We start from the raw sequence: 24,106 nt of genomic DNA on the forward strand, positions 1-24,106 counted from the left end.
CTCTGCCCAGAATCTGTCCACGACGTGAGCAATTCGTATGGAGGTCAATGAGTTGTATTTGGTCAACAAATATTTGACACGTGGGGGTTATTTGATCGAATCCAAGTTTTGTAATTGTTAGATTGTGGACTCGTGGCATTTCTGCAACTGAAAAAACTACTTCATATTGGAGTTGTGCCTGTTGTGATACTTATGGATAACCCATTTTAGCATAGACATTGCCATGGAGGGCTTTCACTATTTTAACATAGTCAACTGGGTGGGAATTCCTACGAGTCAGGAGAAATCTGCCAATATAGAAAATTGAATAATTTAAAATGGAGAGCATAGACAACGCCATTGAAGCTGTCACAGATGAGGCCTATCTATGACCTGGTCACACTTATCTGCCCTCATTGGCTAGAAAGGTCTCGCCTGCCTTCCATCTTTGAGGACATTGTTAGAGCTCGACTAGCTTGTCAATATAGGCAACATTTGCAACACATCAAAAACACGAGGTTGAAATAGGGGGTACTGACTCAATCCTTCATTTTTAAAACCGCATGTTTATTCGTTTTAAAAAATAAAAAGTTAACATTTCATTGTCACTAATAGAAACAGTACGGAAGCACTGAAAGTCTGAGCAGTTTCACAGCTCTTCAAGTATGTTCATTCAGTTTATAGATTAGTTTATAGTCTCAGCAGGGGCAGATCCAACAGGCCAGGCCAAGAGTACGGGGCTTCAAGCAGAGCATATTCCGACTCAGTCCTGATCCAATCAGGCCCAACGTCGCATTTAGCTCGTCCAATAGAAACAAGTCAAGAACCCATCACTTGCTTGATCCAGTGATAAAATCTAATTTGTCTACAGCAGTGCACTGTAGCTATTCACATCAATTCTCCCAGAAAGAAGAGCGATTTGGTGAAATGGGCAACGACTGGGGTGATTAAGAAGAGGGGCAGAGGAAGACAAACATGGAAGAGAACATATTGGGAGTAAGAAAAGGGAGAAAGGAGAGATTTTAGGGTTAAAGAGAAAAGGAAGAGAGATTTTGGACATAGAGAAAAGGAGATCAAAAAAAGGGTGAAGTCACTAGCCATGTGGATCATCAACATGCCAGCTGTTTACCTTCCCAAGCCTGCCACAAGAGAAAGCCCTCAAGTATCTGCATTAATGACTGCAATAACAAGAAGAAACAAATTCAATACCACTTGAAACAATTCTAAAGCAAGAAAACGTCTTCCACGTGTAAACAATTTCACTGCTTGGAGAGACCGAGAGAAATAAGTGTGCAGATCTCCTGGCTCCTCATCATCCTCCTTTCCGCTAAGCCCGCCCTTTGTGCTGGCCTGGCTCCACCACATGCATCAGAGGCAGTGTACGGGTTTGTTAGTTAGTCACAGCCCCCCCACCAGTCCCCGACTCTGTCCCTCATTGTTCAGGGAGCCCCGCCCCGCCATCACCTCCCTTCGTCACTCATTAAGAGAGCCCCACCCCTGTAGGTCAACTCGGGGATAGCAGGAAGCGATCCAGGTACTGCGAGATGACCTCCCAGTTCCTCCACAGGAAGGCGAGGAGGACGACAAAGAGCAGCGTGGAGAAGGTGCGGCTGCGCGTCTTCATCAGGGGCACCACGCAGTTGGCCACGGTGGAGACGAATACCAGGAGCACGGCCATGACGGCTAGCAGCACGTTGATGAGCTTGCCCAGCAGGGTCCGGGCCGTGGCGTTCTCTAGGCCCTCTAGCTGGACCACCTGCTGCTGTTGTTGCTGCAGCTCCATCTTGGAGATACGCGTCTGGCACACCTCCAGAGCCTCCTACATATGGGGGGGGGGGGGGGGACACACACACACACACATGGTTAAACAGGTTGGAACGTCATCAACTCGCGTCACCACAAACACAGCAAGACCCTATCGTAGAACATATCAAGGGGGGGGGAGAAAGAAGAAGCAAATTGAGTTCACTGGAGCTAAAAAGGTATGAGGTAAAAATTCTTTATTTCAATTGCTGACAGAACCTACCTGAATGTCTCGAGCTCTCTCGTAAGACTGATAGGCGATCTTCTCCTCCATGCTGGCCAGCTCCTGCTTCAGGTTCAGGATCTCATTCTGGTGCAGCTCTGTTAAGTCATTCAGCTGCTCCTCCAAACGCTCACACCTGAACACACACGGTACCAATCAAACACTTCCTTTCTTTAACCCCTCCCCACCCATTTGAGAACATAAAAATATATTTTCATTATTTTTTTGGACAGCTTTTGCTACATATACATGTATTTTCTTATTTATTATAAAATGTGTCATGAAAGGAAGTGTTAGTGGAAATGTTTGCTGGTGCTGAGTGATAAGAGTTCTTCTGAACTGAGAAAGTATACCGGTATTCTAAATTTAGTAACAAGGGGATTTTGCATCTCTTAGCAACTTAAGTAACTGCCGAGTTCAGTGAGTATGTACTCTGCCTTCAGAAAGTATTCATACCCCTTGACTTATTGCACATTGTGTTACTGACTGAATTCAAAATGTATTAAATAGATTTCTCACACATCTACACAACATCCCATAATGGCAAAGTGAAAACATGCTTAGAGTTTTTTGCAAATATATTGAAAATTAAATATCTCAATTTACATAAGTATTCACACCCCGGAGTCAATACATGTTTGAGTCACCTTTGGCAGCGATTACAGCTGTGAGTCTTTCTGGGTAAGTCTAAGAGCATTGCACGCTTGGATTGTACCATTTTTCCCCATTATTATTTTCAAAATTCTTCAAGATCTGTCAAAGTGGTTGTTGATCATTGCTAGACAACCATTTTCAAGTCTTGACATAAATTTTCAAGCAGATTTAAGTCCAAACTGTAAGGAACATTCACTGTCTTCTTGGTAAGCCACTCTAGTTGTAGATGTGGCCTTGTGTTTTAGGTTATTATCCTGCTGAAAGGTGAACTCATCTCCCAGTGTCTGGTGGAAAGCCGACAAACAGGTTTTCCTCTAGGATTTTGCCTGTGCTTAGCTCCATTCCGTTTATTTTTTAATCCTGAAAAACTACCCAGTCCTTAATGATTACAAGAATACCCATAACAATTCAGCCACCACCTACATTAAAATATGAAGATAGGTAGTCTAATCTAATGTGTTATTGGATTTGCACCAAACACTTCATATTTCAGGAGAACAAGTTGTAAAACAGGATGAATGTTTTGGTATATTTTAATTCTGTACAGGCTTTTTGAGTAACTACAATGTTTTCCCCATCACAACTATTAAACTCTGTTAAGTCACCATTGGCCACATTGTGAAATCCCTGAGCGGTTTCCTTCCTCTCTGGCAACTGAGTGAGGAAGGACGCCTGTGTCTTTGTATTGACCATGCAACATATGACTTCTTAAGCAAATTTTTACTCCTCAACTAATTTAGGCTTGCCATCACAAAAGGGGTTGAATACTTAGACACGAAATTTCAGCTTTTCATTTTGAATTTGTAAAAATGTCCAAAAACAATTCCACTTTTACATTATGGGGTATTTGGAATATTTTAATTCTGTACAGGGTTCCCTTTCACTGTCAATTAGGCTAGTATTTTAGTTAGTCTTAATCTAAAATACTAACCTAACGTAACAAAATGTGGAAAAAGTGAAGGGGTGGGAATACTTTCTGAAGGCACAGTGGCTACGGAAAGTATTCAGACCCCTTGACTTTGTTACAGCCTTATTGTAAAATTAACTAAATAGTTTTTCCCCCCCCTCAATCTACACACAATACCCCATAACGACAAAGCGAAAACAGGATTAGACATTTTTGCTAATTTACACAAAATAAAAAAAACTGAAACATGACATTTACATAAGTATTCAGAGCCTTTACTCAGTACTTTGTTGAAGCACCTTTGGCAGCAATTACAGCATTGAGTCTTGGGCATGACACTACAAGCTTGGCACACCTGTATTTGAGGAGCTTCTCCCATTGGAGAAACTGATGCTCCCTGCATCTGACGGTCAGTCTCAGCAGAGGGAGAGAAAAGCAGAGTCCACCTCTCACGGTCCCTGCTCGCTCCTTTCCTCCGGTGAGACTGACCAGAGAGGACAGTCTTCCACCTGATGACGAACCTCGAGTCGCACCACATTATTTCTGCCTCATGCACAAATTCATGTTGTTCAATAACTAGAGAAAGTTAAATATTCCTCTATATTAAAATAGACACGACGAGCTGCTAATAATAAAAACGCAGGCCTATCGATACACTTGGCTACTCAATTCATTCATTTCATTCATTGCAGCTGCAGTGCTGGTTGTAGCACTAGTGGAAGTAGGGAGAAGTGCGTTTTTGTTTTGTGTTGACAATGCTGAATAAAAACTTAAACATGAACTCCGTTACAAAAACAGCAGCTCCTTGCTGTATTCTTTGACAGGGTGTCTTTAGTCATAGTTTTCAAAGTTGAAGTCTCAAGTAGGCTTGTATCAAACTTTGCTGTGGGGGTCGTGGAAGCTGTAGGCATGGTGATTTGAACTAGCCGATTGGCCAGCACAGTAGGCGCGCTTGATTTAGAGCTCCTGGTCCGCCGATTAGGCAGAATGTGTCCCTTCAGAGAAAATGGTTCAAAATGTGAACACTTTGTCTACCCGGCACACAGTGCTTCTGAATCAAGTGCCCCTACCGCCAACAGAGCAAGACTAATAAATAAATAAGCGCACAAGGCTTTATTTTTACATTTGAGTCATTTAGCAGACGCTCTTATAGAGAGCGACTAACAGCAGCAATTCGGATTAAGTGCCTTGCTCAAGGGCACATCGGCAGATGTTTCAACTAGTCGGCTCTGGGATTCGAACCAGTGACCTTTCAGTTACTGGCCTTACCCTTTTAACCACTAGGCTACCTGCCACCCAGGTAGCCTTTTCTACAGAAATGTTTGATCAACTAAAAATGCCTTGAACGTCGCCCAGTCAATCGACCCGTTGGTAACCACTGGTCTAGTCTATTTAATACCGGTTGTGTCCTAGGTTGTGTGTGGCATGCAGTGGCTACCTGTATCTCTCCTCCTGCAGGGCCTGCATGATCATGGTGTAGTCTCTCTGGTAGTGGCTTTTCAGGCTGTCAAACGACTCATCCAGCCGACCTTGGCTGTCCCGGAGTTCCTGGACCTCGTGGAGCAGCGTGTCCAAGCCCAAGCTCTGGCCGTGCTCCAGTGTGTTCAAGCCCTTAGAGCTGGGCGGGCCCCCGGGGGCCCCTGTGATGCTGTTGGCCCCAGCCGAGCCGGAGGTGGCACTGGAGCAGTCGTCCTCGCTGCCGTACTTGGGGCTAGAGGCCCCCCCCAGGGTCCTGGACCCCCCAGTCCCCAGAACGTGACCATCCTCCTGGGGCTCGTCCAGGGAGTCCTTCAGGGCAGAGATGTTGTCAGCGCTGCCAAACTTGTTGCGGATGAGGGAGGCGATCTCTCGAGGCTTGGACACCACGGCCCCGGCCGCCGAGTGAGTGGCGTGGGAGAAGCTGGAGAGGCCACCGGTGACCTGTTGGGGGAGATGGGTCAGTTACTAACTAGGGAGGGAGGGGGGACTACGGTGGTAGTGAAAACACATGGGACAGAGATACCAGACCTGGGTTCAACTTAGGGATGTGACAAATGGACAATTTTGATAAGTGTTTTAACTGCCATTTTCTTTTTACGATTTATCAGAATAAATCTGAAAATTCCACATTAATTCACAATGCAGAATAATGGTCCTAATGCATGACCGTTGGGCCGGGCAATGAAGTTATATCTACTGCAGTCTCGGCCACGGCATGTTTGTAAGGGTACGTTGAAGCTTTTTAAAATGTCGACACAAAACTCTCCGGAGATAGTTTCGAAGCGCGACTGAACGGGCATTTTACTTGTCTGAAAAAGAATATCACTGAAGCGGTACTAACTACCAGAAGTGTCAATCAAATAATCGAGAACTGACTGCGCGCAACTTTAGGTCTTAAAGTTTGTTAAATACCATAAGACATTTAATAGGAAGAAAATATTTTCCGATAGGAATCGACTGCTAAGATTTAAAAAAATAAACGATTGGAGACCGATTAGTTGCCGTGCTTCGCAAACACTTGCATCTTTCTTAGCGAGAGTCAGAGAGAGAGGGGAGGGGCAGAGTATAGGCAGGTCGGCCACCAGGCAGAACTGTGCACTAGGCCCATCTGTCGGCATTCAGAAGCTGTACCACGCAATGTATTTCGCAATTTCTTAACTTCTGTCTCTCAGCTTCAGTAAACCAATGAACAGGCTAGGAAATTCTACATGCAACAGACCGAAGACTGAACACACACATATATCATTAGCGATGGGGGGGGGGGGGGGGGGAATCCCGATTTCGTTTAAAACGTTTCACACCCCTAGTTCAAATACCACTTCATCTTTCAAATACTTTTAGCGTTTGCTTTAGTCTGCCTGGAGTGACAGATGTGCACGGTTTGCGACTCTTCTATAAGTTATTGCACCAGTCAAGCTCAATCAAGCCCAGCTGAAGTATGAAATTATTTCAAATAGTATTTATGAACCCAGGTCTGAGACATACATATTCTACACGCAATCTATTGAATTCTGTAGGAAACTGTGTGCTGCTAATTACTCTGAAAAGGACAGGTGGCTAAAACCAGACAAACTAGATTTTGATGGTGGTACTCACATTAGCAGTTGCAGTGGCACACTAGTGGTAGAAATAACACTGGTGAAAAATACGTGGGATGACCTCATAAGGAAAGTACATGTGATGTTAAAACGTTCATAAGGCTAACCTTAGCGCCCACGCCCTTGAGGCCTTGGTGCATGTCTCGGAGCACGTCTTTGGGCTGACGGGGGATACCGTTGTGCTCCACCTCTCTCAGTTTGCGGTGGTAGTGCTCCAGCTTCCTCTGCAGCTGCTGAATGGTCTGGGCCGACTTCTGGTTCTTCTTCTCAAACACCTGTTTGATGCGGGCACTCTGCTGCTTGTCCGCGTTGTTGGCCAGCTTCAGGTACTCGGCCACGTTGTCGTCTCTGGCCGTCTGCTCAATCTTGATCTGCTCGGTGAGCTTGAGGATCTTCTGCTGCAGCTGGGCGATGGCCTGTTTTGTGCGCTGGGGGTCGGGGGTGGTGTCGACCGAGTCCAGCCCGTAGCCGTCGGCACCGCAGGAGAGGGCGTTGGGCGATACGGCCGGGCCGGAACCTTCCAGACAATCCAGCTGACCCAGGAAAGACAGTAACGAGGAGGAAGAGAAGATGGGAGGAGAGAAGGATAGATCAGAGACTCGTGTAAGATTGAGGAAGAGCATTAAAAAAGTAGCCAAATGGGGTGGAAAGTAACTATAAGGCAAACATGATAAAAATCAGCCAACACCATATAATCATAATATAGGGTCTCCAATCAAAAACACATTTTGACCAATGTGTAAAATAATGTTAATTGTGTAGATAATCATCCAAGAAAACCCAGTGATCCAAACCTCATGTCTCTATCATAATCCCTTCAAAAGTTAGTTTTTACCCTTGTAGGATGGTCAGAATTAGGTTGACTAAATGACAACCCATTTTTTGTATATAAATATATCACACACAACCATTGAAAAGTTTGGGGTCACTTAGAAATGTCCTTGTATTTGAAAGAAAAGCACATTTTTTGTCCATCAAAATAACAAATTGATCAGAAATACAGTGTAGACATTGTTAATGTTGTAAATGACTATTGTAGCTGGAAACAGCTGATTTTTTATGGAATATCTAAATAGGCGTACAGAGGCCCATTATCAGCAACCATCACTCCTGTGTTCCAATGGCACGTTGTGTTAGGTAATCCAAGTTGATCATTTTAAAAGGCTATTTAATCATTAGAAAACCCCTTTTCAATTATGTTAGCACAGCTGAAAACTGTTGTTCTGCTTAACGAAGCAATAAAACTGGCCTTCTTTAGACTAGTTCAGTATCTGGAGCTTCAGCATTTGTGAGTTTGATTACAGGCTCAAAATGGCCAGAAACAAAGAACTTTCTTCTGAAACTCATCTATTCTTGTTCTGAGAAATGAAGGCTATTCCATGCGAAAAATGGCCAAGAAACTGAAGATCTCGTACAACGCTGTGTACTACTCCCTTCACAGAACAGCGAAAACTGGCTCTAACCAGAATATAAAGAGTCGGAGGACCTGGTGCACAACTGAGCAAGAGGACAAGTACATTAGTGTGTCTAGTTTGAAAAACAGACGCCTCACAAGTCCTCAACTGGCAGCTTCATGAAATAGTACCCGCAAATCACCAGTCTCAGCATCAACAGTGAACAGGCGACTCCGGGATGCTGGCCTTCTAGGCAAAATGGTTTTCTAATGATCAATTAGCCTTTTAAAATGATAAACTTGGATTAGCTAACACAACATGCCATTGGAACACAGGAGTGATGGTTGCTGATAATGGACCTCTGTAGATATTCCATTTAAAAAAAAATCTGCCGTTTCCAGCTACAATAGTCATTTTACAACATTAACAATGTCTACGCCAGGGTTGTGGGTTCGTTTCCCACGGGGGGCCAGCAAAAAAAAAAAAAAAAAAAAAAAAAAAAAATGTATGAAATTGTATGAAATGTATGCATTCACTACTGTAAGTCGCTCTGGATAAGAGCGTCTGCTAAATGACTAAAAATGTAAAATGTACAGTGCATTTCTGATCAATTTGATGTCATTTTAAAAATGGACAAAATATAAAAATGCTTTTCTTTCAAAAACAAGGACATTTCTGCGTGACCCCAAACTTTTGAACGGTGGGGTATATCTCTATCGCGTCAGCTAGGCTGGATTCGGTGTAAGGTGGCCCGTAGCCTTCATTCTGACAGGCTCACTTTCCCATTGAACGGGTCGTCGTTCTCGAAACCGCAGGACATAAAACAAGAGGTAAGATGGATATCGATCAGATGTCTTGGTAAAATGTATTTCATAACATAAGGAAGCTTTGGGTTTGTGGTAGATTCTGCCTATTATAAACATACAGAAGTGACATTTTCACCCCCTCTGGGCAGTGGCTGGACACCCTACATAATGTTACCTCAGACTGACTTACCATAAAGGAACATGTTAATAATTTGTAAAAACAACCGAGTCGTACCTTCCATAAATATCTCCAGAGGAATCCATGTCTATATACTGAGCAGTAATTCATCAGACAGGGATGCCATAGAGAGTGTAAGTTCCCTACTCACAGTAAATGATGAGGTGGCTTAACTGAATAAGCTAAAGCTTTTTTCTTAACCAGAAAAATAAAAATGTTATGTTCTCAAATCTATTTTCTACACAGAGAAGTGGGATTCTAGAATGGCGGTGCTGGAGATCAGAACATAAATCATTCATTCTGGGCTGTTCTGGGGAGTTGGGCCAGACGAAAGCCGCTAACTACAGTGGAGTTGCCCTTCCATCCCACCTTCCATCACTGTCAGTTCAGACAGCTTATGTAACAGACAGCCAGTGGGGATGGACAGGATTTTTGCCTTCTCTAAGACAGACTGAGTCGCTCAACTACAGACACATCCAGACGGTACTGTAGCTAGCCACTAGCCTGTTAGCTGCTCATGTAACGCGAGTTAATTACAGTTCACACAGTAGGGTGGCCACGGTCTGCTGTTGGTGGAACAGACTGCTTAGGACTGTCATCCTACTGCCCGATTCATACCCTTCCTGCTCAGAAGGCTTGGTGTTCCTAGGGTTATGCACTGTGCACGATGGGTATACCTCAGACACAATGATGGGCTAGTTGTACGAGATGTCTAGGAGTTCAACACTCAATCCTAACAGCGTGAAGGATTTAGAAATGCACCGTCCTGCTACTAAGTCAGTCAGTATTCATTCATTGGCAAAATATTGCAAGACAGTGTACTCCAAATTTCTACGGATTTGAGCAATTCCAGTGAGGACCAGTGTACATCTAAAATGTTGGAGGACAGTGTCAGAGGACCATCCGCTTTTCAACTTGTTTTGGCCTGCAAGTCAAGCCTTCACTGGCTGACCTGAAGTACACTTGGAGACAGCCACAGCTAAATATAGAAAGGCTTAGAGCACATAGTGACCAACACACACACACACACTGACCTGCCAGTAATGACAGTTCCTTACACTCCTTCATCCAAGAACATCCAGAGGAAGGCAAGCCAGTTAGCCCAATATGATCAATTTCATTTCACAGTAAATCATCATGAATTCTGACCTTCCAATACTGTGCTTCCATTTAGATATGCGTTCTCTCTAGCACCAGCTGCTTGTTTATTACATATTTTGTTTTAAATATATGTGAAAAACTTGCAGTGGCCTGTCTGCACCAGTGGGTAGGTTTTACAGGGGACTGTAGGGCCCTAGTTTCAACTCACCCTGTCAGGCTCCTCAGTGGAGTGGTACCCGGAAGTGAGCAGCATGTCGGCCAGTGCGGGGCTGGTGGGCGTGTCCGTGGTGGAGGAGGAGCGCGGGCGGCCAGCCTGCAGCAGCATAACCTCCTGGGTACTCCTCCGGTGGATCTGGGGGCTGCCTTTCTGGGGGGGGTCCCCGGTCCCCCCCGCCTTGGTGCGGCGGCTCTGCAGACTGGTCCCTCGCTTCATTATGGGGGGCGCGCCACGGATTTGCTGCAGAACGCGGCTCAGAGCTGCAGGGGGAGCGGAGGAAGTAGTGTGGGGGTCAGAGTCCGGACCGGGTGCTGAGTGGGCGTCCCCAACCTCTGGCCCCCCACCATCAGGGGGCTCAAGGGCGGGGCCACCTGAGGAGGAGGCGGCAGCGTCGTGCGGGGAGACGGACGAGCGGCGGCGCTGCGGCTGGAAAAGCTGCTTCAAGCCGTGGCCAAGCGCGCCCATGTTCTCCAGTGCATTGTGGGTGATTTTGGACAGGCCGTGCTCCGACTCAGACGCCCTTCGGCCCACCTCCTGCTCCACCCGACCTCCCGCATCCGGCTCCTCAGGACTCTGCTCACTACTAGCCTGATCCATCAGGGGGCGCCAGGCTGACGCTCAGCCACAGGGTGAACTCTGGGGGTGCGGGGGTCTAGCTACACCCCAACACCACACCCCCTTTAAGAGGCAGCTTCAAAAGTCGGGAAGCAAGGAGTATGGCGCTCGCTCACTTGGGCCCTGTGCGCGTGCATGCGGATTGGCTCAAAGACATGCTCGTCTAACACAAAAAGGAAAATAAAATGGATTATGACATGCAACAGTGAGTGGATGGGACAAAAGAAAGCACCAGAATTAAAACAATGATTACAAAAAGCGGCAGGCAGAGGTTGAACTCGTGTCAGCTTTGAGACATTGAGGCTTGAGTTTAGTTGACTCGATTTATATATATATATTTGTATGTTCAAATATTCTTTTTTTTAAATTACAATATTACACTGAACAAAAATATAAAAACGCAGCATGTAAAGTGTTGGTCCCATGTTTTATGAGCTGAAATAAAAGATCCCAGAAATATTCCATACACACAAAAAGATTCTCTCAAATTGTGTGCACAAATTAGTTTAAATCCCTGTTAGTGAGCATTTCTCCTATGCCAAGACAATCCATCCACCTGACAGGTTGGGCATATCAAGAAGCTGATTAAACAGCATGATCATCACACAGGTGCACCTTGTGCGGGGACAATAAAAGCCCACTCAAAACCATGCAGTTGTCACAATACAATACCATAAATGTCTCAAATTGAGGCAGCGTGCAATTAGCATGCTGACTGCAGGAATGTCCTGCACAGCAGTCACCAGAGAAGGTAATGTTAATTTCTCTACCATAAGCCGCCTCCTGCCAAATTCTCTCAAATGACGTAGGTCCAACCAGCCTCACAACCACAGACAACGTGTATGGCCTCGTGCAGGCGAGCAGTTTGCTGATGTCAACATTGTGAACAGACTGCCCCATGGTGGCTGTGGGGTTATGGTATGGGCAGGTATAAGCTATGGACAACGAACACAAATGCATTTTAAAATCGATGCCAATTTGAATGCACAAAGACACCATGACGAGATCCTGAGGTGCCCAGCATCTGTATTCCCAGTCATGTGAAATCCATAGTCGGGTCTAATGAATATACTTAAATTGACCGATTTCTTTACATGAACTGTAACTAAAGTTTTTGAAATTGTTGCGTTTATATTTTTGTTCAGTATGGTAAATCCATATGAGCCAAACCACAACGTCTGATCTCCAAACCCACTTACAAAACAACTCTACTAAAGAAAGCAGTCTTCTACAGCAATGATGGGTGTCATGCTAAACAAAATACTTTCCAAAAACAATTTCTGAAATGCTGGGGTTTTATTGTACAGTTTCCATAGATAGTGGCACTTTTAGAGGAAGTGGCACTTTTAGAGGAAGAAAACATGTCACAGGACCTGGGTTAACGAGCCTAATCTGACTGTGGTTTCCTTGTCAGGCAGAGGTTAACAAACATTGCCTTAATTTGTTATTTACTTAGACAGTCGTTTGTAGTCTAAGATAAGATACACAGCATTTCAGAAACGATTTCTTTACTAAAATGGGTGGGGAAAAAACATATCCTTTGAGGATTTCGAATGAGTTTAAAGTAAATAGTATGAAAAAGATAAGTTATAATGAAACAGAATATAAATGAATATAACGGAATCTTCTGGTGTGTTCTTATCTGGCTGAGGCACCCAGAGTTGCGCCATGATACCCCTGTAGAGAGCCTTGACCTCAGAGACCAGATCAAGCATGGAGCCGTGAGCGGAGATGGCTAAGGCTAAATCCACATCGTCTGAGAGTTGAACTCCAGGAAAGCACTTTAGATAAAGACTGTATTTTACTTAGCAACAGCATAGAAAGGGGGAAGAGATATGGAGGAAGAGAACGCGAGGGGAAAGGAGAGAGCAAGAAGAAACAGGTGGCAAGAAAGAGAAGAGAAATAAAAAGAAAAAAAGAAAAGAGAGCCAGATCTTACCCTCCGTCCAGCTTCTCCTCTTCCGACTTACAGCTCAGGGTTGGCTGCGGAGGAAGAGGTCAACGTCAGAGGGAAATCACTATCAAAATGGAACCAATGACGAGATACAAATAAATGACGCTGGCAACGGCGGCACACGGACCCGTGCTCAAATCAGCCGTGTACAATCTGCACAGAATTAACGAGACCTGTACGCACACACACTGAGGGGCTTCAGGGACTCCTCCTAGAATACATTTTGAGAAGTCCTCATCTTAACAGCAAATATCTTCACTGCCCTGTGCACACTCAAGATATGAGACCATGACATGAAGGTGTGTGGAACACCTCACAGTGATGACTCCATCCAGATTACTCAGGAGAGCTACGAGCAGAGCAGCAGAGGTCCGACACATCATGAGTGTTACAGTAAATAACGGAAGTAATGAGGGCCATAACGCTTGAGAGACGCTGACCAGCAGAGCTCCTTTTGTGCAGTGAGCAAAGAACCTGCCTTTAGAGTCAAAGCCTTCATCCCAAACGGAACTAGATCCTACTACATAGTACACTACTTTTGATGGGCTCTGGTCAAAAAGGTAGTGCACTATACAGGGGACAGGGTGCCGCTTGGGACAGAGTAAGTTGCCCGTCAGTGAAACCCACCAACCACACCAGTTGCCCAATCCGCACACAACTAAAGGAAGAGGAAAAGGGAAAGAATTCAGTCACCACCAGTTTACTGGCACCAGCAGGACACGATGCCTCCCACACAACTCCCTACCCACTCGCAAATTATGATACATCACCAGAATTTCCTCTCAAATTAGCAGATTGGAGGATGCGGAGAGAAACTGCCTGCATAGCGCAACGCCCAAATACAGCATAGAAAAACACTACTAAATGACAGAGTGAAAGTATCCCAAATGGATAGGATTGAGAGATTGCGTCCTTTGAGTAAGTCCCTTCCTCATAGCCGGAACACTAAGCCTGTAACATTAACCCAACACTTGAGGTAACACTATGGCTAATCTCGCCCAGAAGCGCTGCACACATAGCAGTAACTAACACTTGACCTCACCAAATAGGCTAAAGTAGATGTCAACAACAGGCATATCTGCATACTCCTCATCTATCAGTGGAAATCCCCTAACTCTCTTACCCGTTCCCCTCCTCATTTCACCCCATGTTTAACTTATTGCAAGCGAGACTGAAAGGTCCGGCTATATATATATATATATATATATAGGCCCATTTGCAGCCCCGAATTCACCGAGGGGACGCAGTGGTTAACAAGTGAGCAGGTAGGCTACACACAAAACAAAAGCACACACAGTGACATGCATGTTCCACAGAGTGATTAGGGAGTCTAATGGCATTATGAATGCATTATTAAGCAGACACGAGTGACTCCAAGACTCAGCACAGCTATTGTACGTCACTGTCAACAAGCAGGCACCCCAAACCATCTTATGGATAAAACACCCTCTGCCACAATCAGATAGGCTCATAGGCTAATGGAAGTACGGAACACAAGACCTAATGCTGTAATATCAGACTACCTACTGCCACAGATGTAGTCCAACATGCACATCCACTGCTGCAGTTTGAAACATCCATTTTATTTATCTAGGCAAGTCAGTTAAGAACAAATTCTTATTTACAGTGACGGCCTAGGAACAGTGGTTTAACTGCCTTGTTCACGGGCAGAACGACAAATTTTGGCCTTGTCAGCTCAGGGATTCGATCTGGAAACCTTTCGGTTACTGGCCCAACGCTCTAACCACTAGGCTACCTGCAGCCCCGTTCTACGAGTACATGGACAAGTGTACTAACAGACATTCACACAGTGACGCACACCATGACACCCCCAGTCTCTTTTCCTCCTTTAGGGCGCTACATTATCTCTGTCAGAAGTGGGTCAGCCAACACTCTCCTATCACTGGGAAGATCTCAATTGCATACTCCTCGCGTCCTCCCTCCTTCTCAAAACCCATTGGATGAGAAAGCCAGAGGTCACTTCACTCTGACCTTCTCCTCTAATGGGTTTTGAGAAGGAGACGAGGAGAGAGGACACGAGGAGTATGCAATTGAGATCGTCCCCCTCGGCCGTCTCATGCACGCAGCCTTCCAAGGTCACACCAGCATGTGTGTAACGTGTGTGTGTCTCTCTCTACAGTCTATACTGCATGTGCCTACATGGAGAAGATACATTTGCATGAAGTATCTACCACATTGGCAACCATATCTGTACTTGTATCCATTCACTGTAACTGTCTACTTTCACATGGCATCTACAGCAGGGCCCTTTGTCCAGGAAGAGGACAATGTCTTAGTGAGCTGGGTCCGCCTGCATCCATCTTCTCATCTATTTTTACCACTGTTCATCTACCAAAAGCTATTCTTCATTCTGATGAAAGCCAACATGGCTGTAACATTAACGCCCCAACTATTTCAGGCTCCATTTTTTTAAAGCTCAAAAGCAGCCTTCTTGTTCACAAAAATAGCTTTATGAAAGGTGCGATTGGAAATTAGTCTAAGATCCCTTTAGTTTGGCTTGCTACTTTAGTTTGGCTTTACTGGGAAGCATACCTTGAGTTCCGGTCATCAGCAGGCCTATTGGGATTTCACTGCATAGGAAAAGCCTAAGTATTCCAAGGAAATGTCCAAAACCCACTTCCTTTGCACACTCTTTCAAAGTACAAGAGCTGGGATGTCCTTTTCTCTTCAGTCAACAGTTTCCACTGATGTTTCGGAATGTCACATGCTGAAAAGGAAAGAGGGGAGAAATATGTCAGAGCAGGTTTACAAACATCTTTACCATTAACCCAATGAGTCCCACCATATCGCTGGTGCGTTTTGGACTTCTAAACCATTTTAAACATTGTGTTTGAGCTTCTGGTTTGTACAATGGAATTGGTCTATTTCTTCTGCATCCGTAGATTCCATTATTCTGTGTGCTTAATGGGGGCTGAGCTAGAGCGGTGTTTGTGAGACAAGGGCGTAGAGTCCAAAGAGCTCTTCTACATAGAAGATAATTGGAAATCCCAGGACATGATGTCTATAATAAGCTCACAGTTTCTGTCACAAACTCCACACAACTAATTCTGTACTTACAGCATTCATCGTTTTTGCTTTGGCGGACCTTATTTTATTGACATTTGCCGATAAAAACTCATGAATGCACCGGTTTATGACGAATTGTTGTGTTCTACTCGCAATCCTGGTTGTCCTATAAAGAAAATGGTTTTAAACAAAATTGTATTTGTGACGCTAATGTAAGGGCTGAACATGCAGACAAATGAAAGTCAGATATGATTTTTGCTGGGATCTCAGGACTAATAGGGTTAAGATCGTGGTTCATCCATGGCCTACAAATTGACTTAATATTATCGTAGTGCTAAATATGATCATAATGCTTTTGAGAAACTCCCTGTAGTTCAATTACACATTTGTGACTCACTCATAACTGTGGTTAAGTATCAAAAGTATAAATTATTTCGAATTCCTTATATTAAAGCAAACCACATGGCACCATTTTCTTGTATTGTTAATTTACGGAAAGCCAGGGGCACACTCCAACATCATTTACAAACGAAGAATGTGTGTTTAGTGAGTCCGCCAGATCAGAGGCAGTAGGGATGACCAGAGATGTTCTGTTGATAAGTGCGTGAATTTGACTGTTTTCCTGTCCTGCTAAGTATTCAAAATGTAACGACTACTTATAGGTGTCAATTAAAATGTATGGAGTAAAAAGTATAATATTATCTTAAGGAATGTAGTGAAGTAAAAGTAGTCAAAAATATAAATAGTAAAGTGCAGATAACCCCAAAAAACGACTTTCAAGTATATTTACTTAAGTACTTCACACCACTGGACTTAATACAGTACATTCTCCAGATTCAATTTGCTATTGCACTGCATATCCTTCTGTCTAGTCCAGTGGGCTGTCATAAAGACTAAGACAAAACAGGTGCACAGACACTGGCCTGGGACAGACAAACCAATGTCAACATCTTCAAGGGATGTGATGGGCCGTCCTGTCAACACAAAGCACTAGAATAGCTAGGCCTAATACAATCCTGGCTAAATCGTGCGAGATTAGTTCAACTTCCACAATCAGTCGGCAACCTAGACAGCTAACTTTGCCTCCACTGGAGTAGCCTATTTCTGTGAGCTTGCTATTTCTTAGCTAACTGACTGAGATCGATTTTCCAATCAATTAAATAATCGTTGTGTGGGGTTTGTTTTTACAATAGGAGACATTAGCTAGTTGACTACCGAGCTAAACGCAGAGCTGTTAGCTCAATTAATCCGATAAACGTAATCAGACAGAAAGCCGTTGATAAACGTGTTTGCTGCAAGATATGTGGAGGTGTTCACGCCCAAAACCGGCCTGTGCGTAATTAGCTAGCAATAAGACACCTAGGTAATTACAGTCACACTTCAATCTAACGTCAAGGTATTGCTAAGCAAATGACTACATACCTTAACTACCGAGACTATAAAGTGGAAAAGAACAGTTATCCCATCCCATTTCAGAATAGAAAATGACAGCCGCGCAGACGTCACCGTCAGTGGCCAAACAACACTACCACCAGCGTCATCAATATGAGCATGAGCCATTTAGCCAGCTATTAGCATAGGTGTGGATTTTTTATCGAGGTTAGCTAATGTTACATCCACTATCGTGGACAGGCCTAATTTAAATGCTAACCAGGCAATAGACATAACATGAAAAATATGGTTTGCGTTCAGACACATTTTAGTTGTTGCGTATGGCTAATGATCTCACAGACAGCCTGAAAACATCCACCCACCCGGTGTTTTGTAGGACGTAACGACATAGCTAGCTAACAGGTTTGTGCCCGTGGATTTCCACCGCAGCACATCCCGACGTTACACCGGCTGAGTGGCGTCCATGTTACCCCCTCCCTGACACAGACACCACACTGAACAACAAGTTACACCTATTTACTAACGTAGCCAATATTAATAGCAAACGTTAGCTAGTTTAATTCAATGACAATGTAACTAGCGCGCATCTGTTTATTGGAAATGTGTAATAGGGCATGGTTGATCATATATGAATGCTGACACACCCCAACACAAACCGTAGTCAGCTCATGCCCAAAAAGTAACGACACATTAAAGTAAATCGCTTGCACCCACACAACTAGCTAACGCTTATCTAAGTTTAGTTAAATCTAGTAAGAAAGAACATGTTGGTTGGGAGTAACGTTAGCTAACGGTGGCTAGCTAGTTTTAGCGATAGCCAGCTAAATCGTTAGTTAGCTAGCCAGACAGCTACTACACAGTTAGCTTAGCTAACACCAGGTTGAACACAAGTTGATAAACAACACACCTCTTTCGAGAATATACAACTACAAAATGAGAAATTCTACACTCGACATTGATATTACAGTTCGCCAATCAAACTATATTGTGTAATTTACATATTACAACTTACATGGTCGCTGAAAGGACTGTGTTGATGAACGTTCATTTCTCCCGATGGAACACTCCCACGATGACGTCAAAGAGCGTTTTCAACGTAGGTGGTGATAGTGCCACTCATCTGACATTTATTTTGATACGGAGAAGACAAACCGTCTGAGAAGATACTAAAATATTATAATGTAAAAGGTTAAAAGATATATATATATATATATATATATATATATATATATATATATATATATATATATATATATATATATATATATATATATCATTGCTAATTAACATTAACATTAGCAATTATATATATATATATGGGCTCTGGAGGTTAAAAGATATATATATATATATATCATTGCTAATTAACATTAGCAATTATATATATATATGGGCTCTGGAGCGGCACAGTGGTCTAAGGCACTGTACTACAGTCCCTGGTTCGGATCCAGGCTGTATCACATCCGGCCTTGATTGGGAGTCTCATAGGATGGCTCATAATTCGCCTAGCGTCGTCCGGGTTTGTCCAGGGTAGGCCGTCTGACGGCCGCCGTCATTGTAAATAATAATTAGTTCTTAACTGACTTGCCTAGTTAAATAAACGTTAAATAAATCAAATAAAAAAACATGTAGGAAGGGATTAGGAGAAAGTGAGTGGTAGCAGGATTAATAATAATAATAATATATAGCGCTGTAAAAAGGGCTGAAAAGTGACTGGTAACAGGAATATATAAATACTATGGTAATATACTAATGGTAATATATATACAGTACATTCAGAAAGCATTCAGACCCCTTAACTTTTTCCCCAAAAAATTATGTTACAGCCTTATTCTAAAATCTTTTTTTCCATTGATCAATCTAAACACAATACCGCATAATGACGAAGCAAGAACAGGTTTGTAGAAATTTTTGCAAATTTATATGAAATATCACGTTTACATAAGTATTCGGACCCTTTACTCAGTGCCTTTTTGAAGCACCTTTGGCAGCGATTACCACCGAGTCTTCTTGGGTATGACGCTACAAGCTGGGTACACCTGTATTTGGGGAGTTTCTCCCATTCTTCTCTGTAGATCCTCTCAAGCTCTGTCACGTTGGATTGGGAGCGGCGCTACACAGCTATTTTCAGGTAGATAGGGTTCAAGTCCAGGCTCTGGCTGGGCCACTCAAGGACATGCAGAGACTTGTCCCAAAGTCACTCCTGTGTTGTTTTGACTCTGTGCTTAGGGTCATTGTCCTATTGGAAGGTGAACCTTCGCCCCAGTCTTGAGGTCCTGAGTGCTCCGGAGCAGGTTTTCATCAAGGATCACTCTGTACTTTGCTCCATTTATCTTTCCCTTGATCCTGACTAGTATCCCAGTCCCTGCCGCTGAAAAACATCCCCACAGCATGATGCTGCCACCACCATGCTCCACTGTAGGGATTGTGCACGGTTTCCTCCAGACGTGATGCTTGTCAGTCAGGCCAAAGAGTTCAATCTTGGTTTCATCAGACCAGAGAATCATGTTTCTCATTGTCTGGGAGTTCTTTGGGTGCCTTTTGGCAAACTCCAAGCGGGCTGTCATGTGCCTTTTACTGAGGAGTGGCTTCCGTCTGGCCACTCTACTATAAAGGCCTCAATGGTGGAGTGCTGCAGAGATGATTGTCCTTCTGGAAGGTTCTCCTATCTCCAGAGGAACTCTGGTGCTCTGTCAGAGTGACCATCGGGTTCTTGGTCACCTCCCTGACCAAGACCCTTCTCCCCCGAATGCTCAGTTTGGCCAGGAAGCCAGCATTAGGAAGAATCTTGGTGGTTCCAAACTTCTTCCATTTAAGAATGATGGAGGTCACTGGGTTCTTGGGGACCTTCAATGCTGCAGGAATTTTGTGGTACCCTTCCACAGATCTGTGCCTTGACACAATCCTGTCTCGGAGCTCTACAAACAATTCCTTTAACATCATGGCTTGGTTTTACCTCTGACATGCACTGTCAACTGTGGGAGCTTATATAGACAATTGTCGTGGAAATGACCACCAGGGACACCTGAAGTCAATCTTAAATTAATAATTCTTTATTATCAGCAAGCTGGAGAGGTTCCAACAAATGTAATGCACCTAGTAGTACACATCTGTCAGGAGCTCCGCTGGGGCAGTCCCATTAGTTCTCTTATATACTGCTTCAACAGACAAGTTATATTTGCATGATTTAGCTTATTCATTATTAATAATTAATTCATAATTAACGTTTGGTTTGTGCATGTGACCGACCAATACCTCATGAGACTTCTTCTCTCCAAGCTGAGAGCTTTGAAACTGAGACACCCGTTTCAGTTCTCAAAACAATGTTCTGGGCGTACTGCCAAATTGCTTATACTGATAGTGAGGATTCCTCCCAGGCACGATCAACCAGTCACTTGCATGAACCCAGTCTAATTGGTTATTAGAAAAGCACAAACATAAAATGTTCCTTCACACAGGTGTGTGCCTTTCCAAATCATGCCCAATTATTTGAATTTAGCACAGGTGGACTCCAATCAAGTTGTAGAAACATCTCAAGGATGATATATGGAAACAGGATGCACCTGAGCTCAATTTCGAGTCTCATAGCAAAGGGTCTGAATACTTATGTAAATAATGCATTTCTGTTTTTCATTATGGGGTATTGTGTGTAGATTGATGAGGAAAAAAATGATTTAATCAATTTTAGAATAAGGCTGCAATGTAACAAAATGTGGAAAAAGTCAGGGGATCTGAGTACTTTCCGAATGCACTGCACATGTAAACATGAGTAATAGTGACCAGTAGCAGGATAAATCAATAGATACTAATCAGCAGAAGCATAGATATGTGCATGTGCGGTGTCAGTAATGAGTGTGTGAGTCTGAGTGGGTAGAGACTTGTGGTTCGGCATAGAGTCAGTGTGGATAGTCTGTGGGAGAGTGAGAGCAGTAGTTGTTAGCCATTTAACAGTCTTATGGCCAGGGGATAGAAGCTGCTTAGGTCTGAGGTCTGTTGGTCTGAGCCTTGATGCACTGGTACTGCCTGCTGGATGGGAGCATGAAGAACAATCCATTTCTTGGGTGGCTGGAGTCTTTGGCAATTTCTCAGGCCTTTCTCAGACACCGCCTGACGTGAACGTCCTGGATGGCTGGGAGCTCACCGCCAGTGATGTACTGGGCCACCACACCACCCTCTGTAGGACCTTCTGGTTGACTTTTTCCACAACCAGTCAGGATGCTCTCAATTACATTTTAGTCATTTAGCAGACGCTCTTATCCAGAGCAACTTACAGCAGTGAATGCATACATTTCAATTCATTTCATACATTTTTTTTTTCCCCCCGTACTGGCCCCCCGTGGGAATCAAACCCACAACCCTGGCGTTGCAAACACCATGCTCTACCAACTGAACCACAGGGAGGTCAATGTGCAGCTCTAAAAGTTCAGGAGGATCTGAGGGGCCATGCCAGATTGTTTCTGCCTCCTGAGGGAGAAGAGGCGCTGCTGTGCCTTCTTCACGACTGTTCTGGTGTGAGAGGAACATGTTAAGTCCTCAGTTATGTGAACAATGAGGAACTTTTTTTAATTTCACCTTTATTTAACCAGGTAGGCAAGTTGAGAACAAGTTCTCATTTACAACCGCGACTTGGCCAAGATAAAGCAAAGCAGTGCGACAAAAACAGCAACACAGTTACACATGGGATAAGCAAACGTACAGTCAATAACACAATAGAAAAATCTGTATACAGTGTGTGGAAATTAAGTAAGGAGGTAAGGCAATAAATAGGCCACAGTGGCGAAGCAATTACAAATTAGCAATTAACACTGGAGTGATAGATGTGCAGATGAGGATGTGCAAGTAGAAATACTGGTATGCAAAAGAGCAGAAAAACAAAAACAAATATGGGGATGAGGTCGGTAGTTGGTTGGATGGGCTATTTACAGATGGGCTGTGTACAGCTGCAGTGATCGGTAAGCTGCTCTGACAGCTGATGCTTAAAGTTAGTGAGGGAGATAATAGTCTCCAACTCGGTGATTTTTGCAATTCGTTCCAGTCATTGGCAGCAGAGAACTGGAAGGATAGGCAGCCAAAGGAGGTGTTGGCTTTGGGGTTGACAAGTGAAATATACCTGCTGGAGCGTGTGCTACGGGTGGGTGTTGCTATGGTGACCAGTGAGCTGAGATAAGGCGGAGCTTTACCTAGCAAAGACTTATAGATGACCTTGAGCCAGTGGGTTTGGCGACGAATATGTAGCGAGGACCAGCCAACGAGAGCATACAGGTCGCAGTGGTGAGTAGTTTATGGGGCTTTGGTGACAAAACGGATGGCACTGTGATAGACTGCATCAAATTTGCTGAGTAGAGTGTTGTAGGCTATTTTGTAAATGACATCGTCAAGGATCAGTAGGATAGTCAGTTTTACGAGGGTATGTTTGGCTGCATGAGTGAAGGAGGCTTTGTTGCGAAATAGGAAGCCAATTCTAGATTTAATTTTGGATTGGAGATGCTTAATATGAGTCTGGAAGGAGAGTTTACAGTCTAGCCAGACACCTAGGTGTTTATAGTTGTCCACATATTCTAAGTCAGAACCGTCCAGAGTAGTGATGCTAGTCGGGCCGGTGGGTGCGGGCAGCGAACGGTTGAAGAGCATACATTTAGTTTTACTAGCATTTAAGAGCATTTGGAAGCCACGGAAGGAGTGTTGTATGGCATTGAAGCTCGTTTGGAGGTTTGTTAACACAGTGTCCAAAGAAGGGCCAGATGTATACAAAATGGTGTCGCCTGAGTAGAGGTGGATCAAGGAATCACCCACAGCAAGAGCGACATCATTGATATATACAGAGAAAAGAGTCGGGCCGAGAATTGAACCCTGTGGCACCCCCATAGAGACTGCCAGAGGTCTGGACAACAGGCCCTCCGATTTGACACACTGAATATCTGAGAAGTAGTTAGTGAACCAGGCAAGGCAGTCATTTGAGAAACCAAGGCTGTTGAGTCTGCCGATAAGAATACGGTGATTGACAGAGTCGAAAGCCTTGGCCAGGTCGATGAAGACGGCTGCACAGTACAGTCTTGTATCGATGGTAGTTATGATATTGTTAAGGACCTTGAGCGTGGCTGAGGTGCACCCGTGACCAGCTCAGAAACCGGATTGCATAGCAGAGAAGGTACGGTGGGATTCGAAATGGTCGGTGATCCGTTTGTTCACTTGGCTTTTGAAGACTTTAGAAAGGCAGGGCAGGATGGATATAGGTCTGTAACAGTTTGGGTCTAGAGTGTCTCCCTCTTTGAAGAGGGGGATGACCGCGGCCGCTTTCAAATCTTTAGGAATCTCGGACGCTACGAAAGAGAGGTTGAACAGACTAGTAATAGGGGTTGCAACAATGGCGGCGGATAATTTTAGGAAGACAGGGTCCAGATTGTCTAGCCCAGCTGATTTGTAGGGGTCCAGATTTTGCAGCTCTATCAGAACATCAGCTGTCTGGATCTGGGTGAAGGAGAAGCAGGGGGGGGGGCTTGGGCCAGTTGCCTCCGGAGGGTGCAGAGCTGTTGGCCGGGGTTGGGGTAGCCAGGTGGAAAGCATGACCAGCCGTAGAGAAATGCTTATTGAAATTCTCGATTATCATGGATTTATCGGTGGTGACAGTGTTTCCTAGCCTCAGTGCAGTGGGCAGCTGGGAGGAGGTGCTCTTATTCTCCATGGACTTTACATTGTCCCAAAACATTTTGGAATTAGTGCTGCAGGATGCAAATTTCTGTTTGAAAAAGCTAGCCTTTGCTTTCCTAACTGACTGTGTA

The 24,106-nt window shown here is 44.2% G+C and overlaps 1 protein-coding gene across 3 annotated transcripts; it reads right to left on the minus strand.

Annotated features, from left to right (window-relative positions):
• Positions 1-525: 525 nt before the first annotated feature.
• LOC106565144 (transmembrane and coiled-coil domains protein 1) lies at positions 526-18,419 on the minus strand. 3 transcript variants are annotated; one of them, XM_014131934.3, is made up of 8 exons: positions 18,340-18,419; positions 15,462-15,636; positions 12,894-12,937; positions 10,331-10,599; positions 6,751-7,176; positions 5,005-5,486; positions 2,006-2,141; positions 526-1,798 (listed from the first exon to the last, which is right to left on the minus strand). In XM_014131934.3, the coding sequence occupies exons 4-8, from the start codon at positions 10,553-10,555 to the stop codon at positions 1,484-1,486; spliced, it is 1,584 nt and encodes a 527-aa protein (XP_013987409.1). In that variant the 5' UTR covers positions 10,556-10,599; positions 12,894-12,937; positions 15,462-15,636; positions 18,340-18,419; the 3' UTR covers positions 526-1,483. The 3 variants fall into 3 exon arrangements, with proteins under 3 accessions (XP_013987409.1, XP_013987406.1, XP_013987407.1); XM_014131931.3 differs by having other exon boundaries at positions 10,331-11,117; XM_014131932.3 differs by lacking the exon at positions 18,340-18,419 and adding an exon at positions 17,358-17,451 and having other exon boundaries at positions 10,331-11,117.
• Between the last annotated feature and the right edge of the window lie 5,687 nt (positions 18,420-24,106).

The sequence above is a fragment of the Salmo salar genome, chromosome 12 (assembly GCF_965601325.2).
Source record: "Salmo salar chromosome 12, fSalSal1, whole genome shotgun sequence".
NCBI classification, from domain to species: domain Eukaryota; kingdom Metazoa; phylum Chordata; class Actinopteri; order Salmoniformes; family Salmonidae; genus Salmo; species Salmo salar.